We start from the raw sequence: 12,458 nt of genomic DNA on the forward strand, positions 1-12,458 counted from the left end.
CATCTTTCCCGTCGAGGCATTCCTAACCATTGGCTCTGTGGGATCTCATTGTCTATGTAAATTCCTTTTTCTTCTCTTTATTTAACTCATGTGCCAAATTATGCCACTCTTATTTACTTAAAAAGCGAGTAAGTAAGAGTAGCCATGCAATTAACTACTCTCCGCCTGGCAGCGCTGCCGAGGGCGTGGAGTGAAATATAAAATAAAGAACAACAATAAACGAGGAGTAAAAAGGAAAGTGTAATAGTGGAAACAAACAAAGGGGCAGAAAAGAGAAATGCAAAGTGAAGAAAACATGGGGGAATAAGAATGATAAAGCAAATTAAGTCAGTAAGCAATTAAGCAAAGTGCACAAACAAACAACTTAATTAGGGCAGAGTGAAGTATACCTCTTCCATTTACAAGAATCCGTTTTAGATCACTGATCTGGCCGGAGATCCCGTGTTCTAGAAGTGTGCATAGTGAAGTAACTATAAGAGTGCGGATATATAATGAAGTATAGAAATGTGAAGAAACACGTACCAAGGAAGGACCAAAAGAAGAAGCTAGAGAGCAACAGACAAACAGAGCTCAGGGCAGAGTGAAGTGTGCGGAGTGAAGTAACTTATAAGAGCGCGTAGTGATGATGTAATATATAGAAGTGTGAAGAGGAAGTACCAGAAAAAGAAGAAGAAGAGGAAGCGATACAAAGCGGAACAGGTCAAAAGAAGAAGAAGAAGAAGAAGAGCAGACGACTGACGACGTGAAGATGGCGGGTCGCTGGGATGGCTTCCATGGCCTCCCTCACGGCTGGGAAGTGAGGTTTGACGGGCGGATCGGCAGATAGTAAGTCGTCTCCGCCATTTCTCTCACTTTACATCAGTTGTGCTATGGCGGCGTGACCTGACCTTCCCTTGTGACCCCAGACCAGACAGGGGGCGGCACTCCCTGACTCCCTCCCCTCGGCTGTCACTAAGATTTTTTTTTTATATATATTTTTTACGAATAGCAGAAGGAGAAAGTAAAGGAAAAGGAATTAAGCATGAAGAGATAAAGGAAAGAAAGAGATTAAGAAAGAATGAAAGATGAAGCAAAAGGGAAGGTAAAGTAAGGAAGGCTAGACACACACACACACACACACACACACACACACCATCTTGACAACCTCTCTAACATTTCTTAGTTCTGTTCTTTTTTTTAAGAATAGTAGAACAACCCCCAATGTCACACACACACACACATAATACTCATTGATGACATTTTGGTAAAGCGATCTAGTCTCACAAGCTTCATTCCATTGGTTGACTTTTTTTCTTGTTACAGAATGTATTGATGCATTCATTTTGTTTTAATTCTTTCAGTGCAAATGACTTTTTTATGATGAGATCATTGTTGCTAGCAATATTCAGTCATTTCTGTCAGTTTTCCGTTATTACTGAGTGGCTCAAAACTACCCACATGATCCACCCAAATGGACTTCATGTTTGCTTACCTTAGTGGTAGTAAAGAGGCAGGGAGCTAACTACTACTAATTGTGCCTCTGCTCATTACATCTCTCTCAAGTTGTCAAATCTGTTTTAACCCGTCCGCTGCGATTGGCATGGATTTGGCTTTCACTGATAGCCTTTCTCTGCCTCTATGGTTGATAGTGGGGTGTTTCTCATGTGGTATTGGTATGCTGGATATCCCCTCCCAAGGTGCATGACTTCACATTTTTCTTAATTGAATTGTAGCAGCCATTTTTTGTTTCATATCTGTTGCTTTGTGATGTCTTCTTGTAGGAAATCTGCAGTCAAGGGGTTAAAGGTGATAACATAAGGGCTACGGACGACACTTTTGGGTACTAGTTTATTCCACTTGTTTATTAGCCTTGTGTCAGAGAAATATTATCTCTTTTGAGTTCTTACCCTGGGTTTTTGGAGCTTGAGACAATGACCCCTATTAGTGATATTGTTGTCTTCGGGGGCCAGCTGGAAGAATTGGGTGGAGTCAACATTTTCCAGGCCATGTAAAAATTTATAGGTCCAGGATTGTATAAGTGGTGGGAAATATGACACAAGAATGATAATAATCAATGATTTGTTAGTTTTTTCACTGACAAAGGTTTGCATTATTTATCTAATATAGTTTTCTTTCCTTGCAGCTATTTCATTGACCACATCAACAAGAAAACATCATGGGAAGACCCTCGGCTGAAGAGTGCTCCCCCTCCTCCCCCTCACCCAGACACCCTTCCCCCAGAACAGAAGAGTCAGCAGGACAGCCAAAGCCTCTCTCATCACCCGGTGAGATATAGACAACTAACTCCCTTTTGTATCTAACCAGCATTTTGTGCCAGTGTGCTGCTGCTTTCCTCTGGCCTCTTGTGGTGAAGGTATTTGTGCCAGCACTAGATCATCCTTCTAGACATGAAACATCACCTATGCCAGGATGCATTGTTAAAGTACTTTATATACTCATGTATTAGAGTTTAAGAAAAATGTTAGGGGTTTAAATTTATTCCTTGATTGAACACATCTTAGCCTTGATTGAAGTTCAACAGACCTTTCAATCAACTTAGAAGAAAACTGGATGACTGTGTGGTACTAACCTCTGCTCTTAGGGGTGATATATTTTCTTATTGGTTCTGTAGGCTATATTTAGAGTCATAAATAGCCTGCAGTGAGTTTTCACATATTAAAAAACAAGGTTTTGATATTTTTCTTCAAAAGAGATTTGAATTAACATGCAACACAGATTTAGGGGGAGCCCATAAAGTGTCGCCATGGTAAATTGGTCAGCACATATGTCTACGAAGGCATGGGCCAGTGTTTGAATCCTGGCCCGGGCGGTCGATTCATAGGTCACTCAGCTGTTTATCTTCCCTTATGGGGCTGGTCGATAAATGGGTACTTGGGGAAATTTAGGGAAGGTAACTGTGGTAACCAGGATGTCATACTGGCCCTGTGTCCAAGGGTAATGGGTGATATCCTGCCATAGACTTGAGGGCCAATGTGACAGAGATGAACACTGAGGCCATGCCCAGCCTTAGCTTATGCCCCAACCAGTGGCGAATGTAAAGGTGGGGCAGGGGGAACCAAGGCCCAGTGCGTGCGGTTTGGGGGGCTCCAAAATCAGATACCAGAATTTTGAATTGTAAAATAATATAAAATAAATTAAAATTTCTTCAGTTGAGTCAGAGTAAAAGTGATTTTACCTGCGCTGTTCCTAGAAAGTATTTACCGTGTACGTATACTGTTTCGCTCTGCTTTTCTCACTCCCTTTGAGGTCATTTGTGTTCCACTAGCCTGCCATTTGATAGCTACTATTACCAAGGACTAACGCAGGGGGCACCAGTGGTCAGTATACTGCCCCAGGAGCCAAATATTAAAGGTTTGCCACTGGCCCCAGCTCAAGTATTACATAAAGGGAGGGCTAACTTTAACATGAGATTGACTTTTACATGAGTATATATTGTATGCGAAGTAACCATAGAGGGTCATAGTTAATTTTTTTGAAGAAATGTTTGTGATATTTATAGACATGTATGGCAGTGGGCCATTGCTTTGCAATTCCTCCACCTGTTAAGTTTTATTCGAGCATTTAACATCCTTATAAGCTTGTATCTAACCATTACCTCATAACATTTCCTTCCTGTGGTCAATTTTTTACTTTTGGCTGACAGACTAACCACAACCTCCCTCTTCCCTCTTCCTGAAGCCTCCATGGATGAGCCCCTTTTTGGGAGGGCGGATCTCCTCAGTCTACCCATCGTTTGGAGGTTATAACTTGGCTTACATGCCTCCATATGCACTGTATGGTCCTGTTTACCCACTGCAGGTACTAATTTGCATGGCTGCCAATTAGTGTTGTATGGGCAAACTTCTGGGAGTAACGTATTTGTTTGTGTCCATTAGATTAATGTACTCGGCATTTTTTTAAGAATAGTAGAACCACCCCCAATGTCTCATACACACACACACACACACACACACACACACACACACACACACACACACACTCCGTGGAAAAACTGGTTAGAGCGCTGTGCTGCTAGGCTTCAAGGTCTGACAGGGCAGCGGTTCCAGCCCGCTCAGGCCGGATTCTTTCTGTTGACTAGGAGTGGTTACTGTTCCCCCTTGAGCAAGGGGGATGGGGTGTGTGGTGTGTGAGGTCCTGGCAGTTCCCATAGATCGATGATAAAGAGCACTTGCTCATGTCGGGAGGGTACCTGCTGACGATTATGAGTCCAACACGTGATCAGGCCGTGGTGAATACACACACACACACACACACACACACACACACACACACACACACACACACACACACACACACACACACACACACACACACACACACACACACACACACACACACACACACACACACACACACACACACACACACACACACACACACACACACACACACACACACACACACACACACTTAAGGATGGAGTGTACATGAGGTGTGTGGGCTTAAGCCACTGAACTGTCATCAGGTGTTGTCATCTGATACAGTGCTTCTTGGGTGCAGATTAAGTACCTTGTGGAAATATTTTGCAATTTCTGGTTGCAGTCTATCTGAATTTTTTGAAGGGCATATGGAAACGCTGCAAGAAAGTTGATATTATCAGCTGTTCAATTTCACACTCCTAGGTATTGTTGATGAATATAAACAGTGAAAACAGAAAAGAGAAAATGTGGGTCAGCTCATGACCTCATTCACAGCTCCACTTGATAATACTAGTTCACACATCTCAGGACCACGCACCCTTTCACACTTCATGTGCTCAAACAATCATGTTCTTGTTTTAAGCGTTGTATATGGAATTTGGATGTTTTATATTAATGTCATGGTTTCTATTAAGTTCATTGGAAGATGTCTTTTGTGAATAACATTTAAAACTTTTTGTGTATCTGCATGGCTGTATAGTCCTTGTATTTGGAAATGGCCTGTATAAGTATGAAAAGTAAGGACTAGAGTGCATGTAACTCTATTTAGTTACATTTCTGGCAGTAATATAGATATACAGTGATTTCTGGGTCAAAGGTCAGAGCTCACATGCACATTCAAATCCTCTTTGCTGCTGGAGTGGTCAAGAACTGTGTTATTTGATGTGTAATTACTTTGGGGGCTATTTATCCTCACATTTAGGATAGTGCATTTGCTTATGTTCAAATGCATCATTCATTTGTTGGCCCACTCAAACAAGCGATTGAGTTCTTCCTGAAATACCACAGCATCATGGTCTGGCTGATTGGTCTTCCTATTTTTGTGTCATCAGCAAACTTGCTCATGTCACTGGTGATACTACAGTCAAGATCGTTTAAGTATATGATAATCAGTAATGGACCTAGAACTGATCACTGTGGAGCACCATTATAGTCATGTTGCCCCAGTCTGAGGTGTGACCAACAGAGTGATGGATGAGTGGAACAGGCTTGGCAGTCATGTAGTGAGTCGTGTCACTAAATCATGCCTTGATCTGTCTCAGAACTTTACCTTTTACCCCAGAATCTTTTAATATAATGAAAAGTCTATGGTGAGGCACTTTGTTGAATGCAGTTCGACAATTTTAAGACTTACAAGATTACTGAAAAAAAACTGGTTTCTTTTGCAGTATTACTTATCAGTCAAAAGAAGAGTGTTGTGCTTCATATTCACAGCTAGTGAGGCTTGCCGGTGGATGTTGCAGAGCACTGGCACTTTGTATAGTTTTGTCAAGAAGAGTAGCTTTTTTCATAGCCAGAGTGATGGTTAGCCCTCTATGAGATTAAACTTTATTCTTTCATATATCTAATTTCTTAATGATATGCAAGATGAAAAGATGTGTTTATGTGATTTGTTTCCAAAGTTTGTAAGTAGTAAAGCATTCTAAGGTTGCAGATATAGTAGCAGGCATTTGAGAAAATTGTGACTTACTTATTGGTAGTATTTTCTTTGAGACTACTTTTCCCATTGAGACTAGCATCAATCTATATTTATATGAAAACAGAAATGGAGACTCACTCAGCCGTGCAGTGTGACTCCTCCCATAGGGATGTAAGTCCTTTTACAACAGCTTGTAGTGTCAATGTAGCTTGATGGAGTCAGTGCGCTTTGCATGGTCATCTGCCTGTCTTGGTCATTTATTTTTTTTCATGACTTTGATGACATTTATGTTTATGCTGTTTAAAAAAAACTATATATATATATATATATATATATATATATATATATATATATATATATATATATATATATATATATATATATATATATATATATATATATATATATATATATATTGGAACCCTGGTACTCAAATTTAATATGTTTCTAGATGTTGTTTGAAAGCTGATTTGTTTGAAAATGGAAACCATTTTTCCAATTACTAGTATTAATATAAAATGGATTAACCTATTCCTAAATTTCAGATGATTGCTTATTGAAACCTTTATGACAGTACTTCAAGCATAAATTTGTATGGGTTTGCTTGTATAGCATATAAACTTGTATATCCTATGAACCGGTAAAGTGGCGACTAACATAAGCACTGCTTGTATCGTGAGCCCCACAGGCAGCTGAGGGGAAGCATCAGGTGTGGGTGGGCTGGGGGCAACATTACCAGATCATCGTACTTAGCACATATTTTTTGCTTTCAGTTGGTTTGGGCGTTTAGCTCACAGTGCTGATTTGTTTGAGATGAAAGTCATTTGACAACCGAGGTTCCACTGCATATATAAGTACTTATATATTGTATATGTCATTCACTTTCATTTGCATATAAAAACTGATTTATGATGTACGGTAACTGTCAATTAACTCATAAACTGTGACTTCTCATTGAGCCATCCCTGAGTGAGTGACATGGAGCAGACCTGCTGAGTAGTTGGTCAGATTATAGATAAAGGCATCACCTGTCAGCCACTCTTGCCATCTCTTCAGTCAGTAATTTGTCACTCATGATGGAGGCTGTAAATCTGAGTTTTGATTGTAAAGACTCGCAGGGCAATAATTAGTTTCAATAGAATGCTGCACTCTCTGGATTTATGACTTAATTGACTAATTTATACTTACATCCAATACAGCTTCTACATAAAACCTTACATCATGCATGTGATAATTACATTAGAATGTATATATATTTAACTTTTAATTTTCTATCATTTATTCTTAATTCTCACTGCTTTTTTATGAGTTTTCAGCAGTACATGTTTTACTCTAGATGGCTCTTTAGATCATATTGTCAAGATGCATTCAAGTAGGCCAAAGTTTTTGTTGTATTTACAGAACTTTACACTGCTTTCAGAATGTGACACAAGCCACAGAGTCAGCCCTTTCTAAAAAAGGCATCGGAGGTGTCCAGGCCACTGATGTTAGTAAAGGACTTGGCTCACTCGCCACACAGCAGGTTTTATGCACTTCATTAGATATACACTTGTTTGATGATCATTGTCAATCACTAGAAGGGTAGAAAGTTGAGTACCAAGTTTGTCTTTAACATAAGCATTTAAAAATGAGAACTGCATAAACTGGTGGTAGTTAGCATTAGCTGGTGCAGTTTACCTGTTATTAGAGTTTGAATTTTATTTTGTCTTGCCTCTTCAGCTCTGATTCACTGCTGCACGTTTCCCTGTAGCACCCAGAATGCAGTTGCTGTGAAGTTATTAAATTATATGTTTATTTTATGTAATGTTTAATTATATTTGTTAATTTTTCCATTCCATATCACAGCTATCAATCAGTACAGTTACCACTTGGAAACATTTCGAGTTATGATAGTAAATGACGCTGTATAGTAGAAGTCAAAGGGAATGGCATAAAGCATGTACATACTGTTACTACTGTATGTCACTGGCTGGGCTGTAGAAACTGAAGAGTATGAAAATTTTGTTGAGCCTTCCAGAAGATTATGTAAAGGAATATGATCCAAGAGGGTAAGCATGTAGTATCCTTTGGATAGGGAAGCAAGGTTAGGAGGCCTTAATTACATATTTATAGATGATACAGTTATAATGGTGAGCTGCAGAATATTGAAGTATCAGGTATAAGTGTATGGAAATGAGGGTTTTTAGGAGGTATAGTAGCAAATGCATGTTGGGTAAGTTTTCATGTAGACTTACTTTTCAAATATTTACATTTGAGGAACATACAAGTAGTGAGATTGAGAGAGAATTGGTGCTTTGAAAGTGAAGAAGCTAATCAAACATCAAATGAACTTAGAAATAGCAATATCAGTTAGATTTACATAGATATTCAGACCACACAGACCCTTTGGTGCAGACTAGGTGGTCTAAATGAAATTATATCAAATCAAATGGCCACTTAAGACTTTGCATATTTACTTTATCTTAGCACTTGTAGTATGTATGTGGTAAAGAGCATTGTAAGTGCTGAAATGTTTTGATTACAATGAAGAAAACTATAATTGAGTCAGCAGTTGGGATAATTTATAGGTTTAAAGTAGCACCTGTGAAGTTTTTAATTAATTTTTTAGCTTTAGTATAAATATGATTTTGTTGTTGAATTTGTTTTCAATACATTTTTTTTTTTTTATTGATGCTTGGTGCCTTTCAATATTGTTCTTCAACAGGAAGCTGGGCTTTTGGAGGCTGTTGAACATTCACAGTTAGCCATTGCCAAGATCTCAGCCATGTTCCCCACTGTGCCAGAAAGTCACATCAAAGAACTGATGAGGAAGTAAGTGTCACAAACTGAGTGTTCTTGAGTTTGGTACATAAATCTTGTGCTGTATGTTAACAGCTTTGCTTTGGGTGGCTATAAACTAATATTTTGAACTAATAATTTCATCAGTGAGAAAGTTTACTAATACTCCTGCTACTACTACTACTACTTTAAAGGTAACTCTTCAAAGATTTTTAACACTATCAATTAATCAATTAAACTGATAAGATTTCTAATGTTAAACTTGGGAGATGTGCATGCCTGCTTTATAACTTACTGTTTGCACTAACCTTGGCATCAGGTACCATAATAGGGAGGCTGTGGTCATCAGTGCTCTTCAAGTCCAGAAGCACCCCCTTGCCACCCCTGGACCCTATGGCACCTTCACTCCACCTCCAATGAGGCACTTTATTCCTACTGCCACAGCCCTTATGGCCTTGCAGAGCACTAAATCATCCATTGGTGTCACCTCTGCATCATCTTCCATTGGAGTAACATCTACCACCACCACTACAACCACTGCTACCCAGGACAAGAGTAAAGTAACCACCACCACAGGTAATGGCACCAGTGTTGGGGCCTTGGTCACAACAGTACCTGTGGTTACATCATCGAAAATTGATCACCCACTCCACCATCCAGTGCATGAGCGTGCAAAAGGAACTCATGCTTTTGAGGAAAAGAGGGACAAGAACAGACAGTCTCCCATGGCAGGCAGACAAGGGTCACTGGAAAGATCTACAGGGTCACCTTTTAGAGGTCGTGGGTCTGTCGATAAGTCCGCTGGCTCCCCGAGGCTAAGACATGGCTCAGTTGAACGGTCAATTGGTTCTCCATTCTTTGGTCGTGATTCTCCACTTATGTCCTCTCGAGCCTCCTCCCCTCACACCTTCCTGGACGGTTCTCCTCGGCCCACCACCCACTCTATTTCCGAGTTCACTCGTTCTCTGATGGGCTCGCCTCGTATGGACTATCGCTATTCTCCCAGGCCCACACCACATTCTCCTAAGATCAAGCTCAGGTATCTTGTGTTTGTTACCATTAGTCATTATCACTTCTGTTCATCAAGTGTTGTATATTTTATTATGTAGTTTGTAGAAATATTCTCATCAAACCAGTTTAGTATGTTTTATTTTGTTTTTAAGATTGCTTTTCTACAATATATTATAATTGTATGGTGTAAATTATTGAAAGTAAATTTGCTCAAGTAGATGTTTTAATTAATTTTGTTTTAATTTTTCCAGGGGATGTTAAGCCCTCTGATGGTGTGAAGCATGGTGCTTGTGTTCTGTAGCTTACATGTCACCTCCCTAATGGTAGCCCCTTCACTGCATTAGGTATTGTGGAAGTTCAACTTTAATTGTGTGTGATTGAAAGTTCTCCATTACACACTTAGACATCTCACCCATGTTTATATTTATATAACTTTTTTTTATGTTGTTGTTGAGTAGTTTATTCATAAATAGTGAATGAGGAACCAAGAGAGAAAAGTGACAGTTGAATGACAATGTAAAATCTTCATTCATTAAACCCTAATCATTTCTTACTCTGCTGCCACATTTTTAAGGGACTTGCAGGCCAGTAACATCAAGTTGCATGCTGGTTACTGTGCTTGAAGGCTTGCTATGTTACATCTTTATATGCTTCATTATTTCATACTCATCAGTTTCTCCATTTCTTTTGCATTGCCTTATTGATACCTGTTTTTTTGCAGTTTAAAGGCAGCTTCTTTTTTTTTTTATCTTTTTATCTTTTTTTTGCATGTATTTCAGCACTGCACCCCCCAAAACACAACAACAACACTGAACAAGGCTCAAAAGAGCTCTGCCAGGAAAGAAATACATTATGTTTCCATTTTTCAAGCATATTGAAATTCTTACAAATACCTCCCAGTATCTTCTGGTTATTCCTTTCATGAGATGCAGTACAATATTCACAAGTTTTGTTTGGCATTAATTGTTAAAAAATGTCAGAATACCTTAAAGCAGCAAAACTATTAAATCTGTTTTCTTGAAGGAACTCAGATCTCAACGTTTCTAATAAATTCTACGCACATGTATATCATAGCTATTTCATAAACAAATAGATTATTGTTATGGGTATTTTTATTTTTTGCTTACATAATTATTGGCATTTTTAGTGTTTTAGTTAAATATAAAGATAAGGTACATACTGGTAACAAGTGAGTCTTTACTTCTTCTGCAGGATATTAATCCACTGTATTCAACAGATATCTGAAAGGAATCTTTCCAAAAGTGGAGCCAACAGTTATTCTGGATGTCTTGACCCAGTGTAACTACAATGTTAAGGATGCCTCTGAAAAACTTGTGCTTCTGGGCCACGACAAAAAGGAAACAGTGTTGGTTCCACCAAAACTCAAGGATCGTCCAGACGGCAAGGAAAACAAGGCTACACCCAAGCCGTCTCCAGGACCGCCACGGCCTAAGAATCTGAGTGAAAAGCATAAGAAAAAAGGTACCATTTATTTATTATGGCTTAATAACAATCTTCAATTATCTTCAGGGCATTATTTACTTTGCACATAATAAGAAAACCCACTGAATTTTCTTATTTTTTTTACTCCCAAGTATTGCAGTGCTAAAGTCGTACAAATTTAAATTGTGGACTCTTAGAGTAGGTTTTGCGATGTGATAAGGATTGGGAAAGACTAACACCAGGGTGGTATGTGACAATCCAGCAATATAATTCCTGGTAAACTATTGAACTGAACTTTTGTTTCAGTCCGTAATGAGTTGACCTCAGAGTACCCTGCCCTTACCCCCACGGTAGTGACCATGGCCCTTCAGTCAGTGTACTACGATGAGAAGCGTGCCCGTCAGGTGCTGGCCAACATGATGGAGTCAGACAAGAAGACTCAGGAAGCATTAGCCAGCACTACACAGCAAAAGTCAAGGTACTTACACTATCTATTTCTGTTTCAGCCTTTAAGTTAAAAGAATTAGGATTTTATGAATGTATTCAAAATAGCACATCATTGCTTGCATGTATCAGCTGAGCAGCTGATTGCTGTTCAGTCTGGGGTTCCTTGAAAAGCTTTCTTGGCCCCATAGTGGGTGTGAATGGCATGCAATGGTGAGGGGGGCAGTCAAAGGGAGCCCTAAATGGGGGGATTGATGGGCATATGCCCACCCTCTGTGACAGACTGATAGCCAGTGCCTTGAGACTGCTTCTGGGACTGAGTGAGTGGTCTCAGTAGAGTTGCCAGATACAACTATTTCCCAGATACCCGTGGACCAGAGGAAGAGGAGGCATTGTGGTGTATCTAGAGAGAGAGGAATAATTTGATATTATTTTATGTACTGTAATGTTATTTTTTGGGGGGTATGTAGTGTACGGATGAAGTTGGAGGCCAAAATTAATTTCATGCCGTATGTATACAATGTGACGATAAAGTTATCTTATCTAAAAAAAAAAAAAAAAAGAATTGACCCCCCACAAGCACTGTATGCACACAGTTGAACATCACCGTTGACGGGAATTAGGTAACTGACACCCACAGATGTTGAGGCTCCGTGGATATTTGTTGATAGACACTTATATAAATACAGCAGGTGTGAAGGTATGTGGGGTGGGAGTGGAGTGTGCGGTGAGCTGCTGGTACTTCGGCTGGCCACAAAAGTGCTCAAGAAAACCTGCAGATACCCAAGTCTTTGACATTATAATATCCACAGGCTATGCCACAGCTGTTCAAATTCATGGATGTCAAATCTGCAGATGTTGAGGTTTGACTGTATATAAGTAGATGAGAGAGAGAGAGAGAGAGAGAGAGAGAGAGAGAGAGAGAGAGAGAGAGAGAGAGAGAG

The 12,458-nt window shown here is 39.5% G+C and overlaps 1 protein-coding gene across 9 annotated transcripts in view; it reads left to right on the top strand.

The window, feature by feature from the left end:
- Positions 1-12,458, top strand: part of LOC127001472 (uncharacterized) — a 26,858-nt gene continuing 14,400 nt past the window's right edge. The window contains exons 1-8 of one of the 9 annotated variants that reach the window (XM_050866007.1): positions 1-825; positions 2,123-2,264; positions 3,679-3,798; positions 7,259-7,360; positions 8,543-8,649; positions 8,936-9,655; positions 10,865-11,109; positions 11,377-11,548. In XM_050866007.1, the coding sequence (XP_050721964.1) occupies positions 749-825; positions 2,123-2,264; positions 3,679-3,798; positions 7,259-7,360; positions 8,543-8,649; positions 8,936-9,655; positions 10,865-11,109; positions 11,377-11,548 (1,685 nt within the window). In that variant the 5' untranslated portion in view covers positions 1-748. The remainder of the gene's footprint in view (positions 826-2,122; positions 2,265-3,678; positions 3,799-7,258; positions 7,361-8,542; positions 8,650-8,935; positions 9,656-10,864; positions 11,110-11,376; positions 11,549-12,458) is intronic. The other 8 variants (XM_050866006.1, XM_050866008.1, XM_050866009.1 and 5 more) reach the window with 8 other exon arrangements.

Source organism: Eriocheir sinensis, chromosome 21, assembly GCF_024679095.1.
Source record: "Eriocheir sinensis breed Jianghai 21 chromosome 21, ASM2467909v1, whole genome shotgun sequence".
NCBI lineage: Eukaryota > Metazoa > Arthropoda > Malacostraca > Decapoda > Varunidae > Eriocheir > Eriocheir sinensis.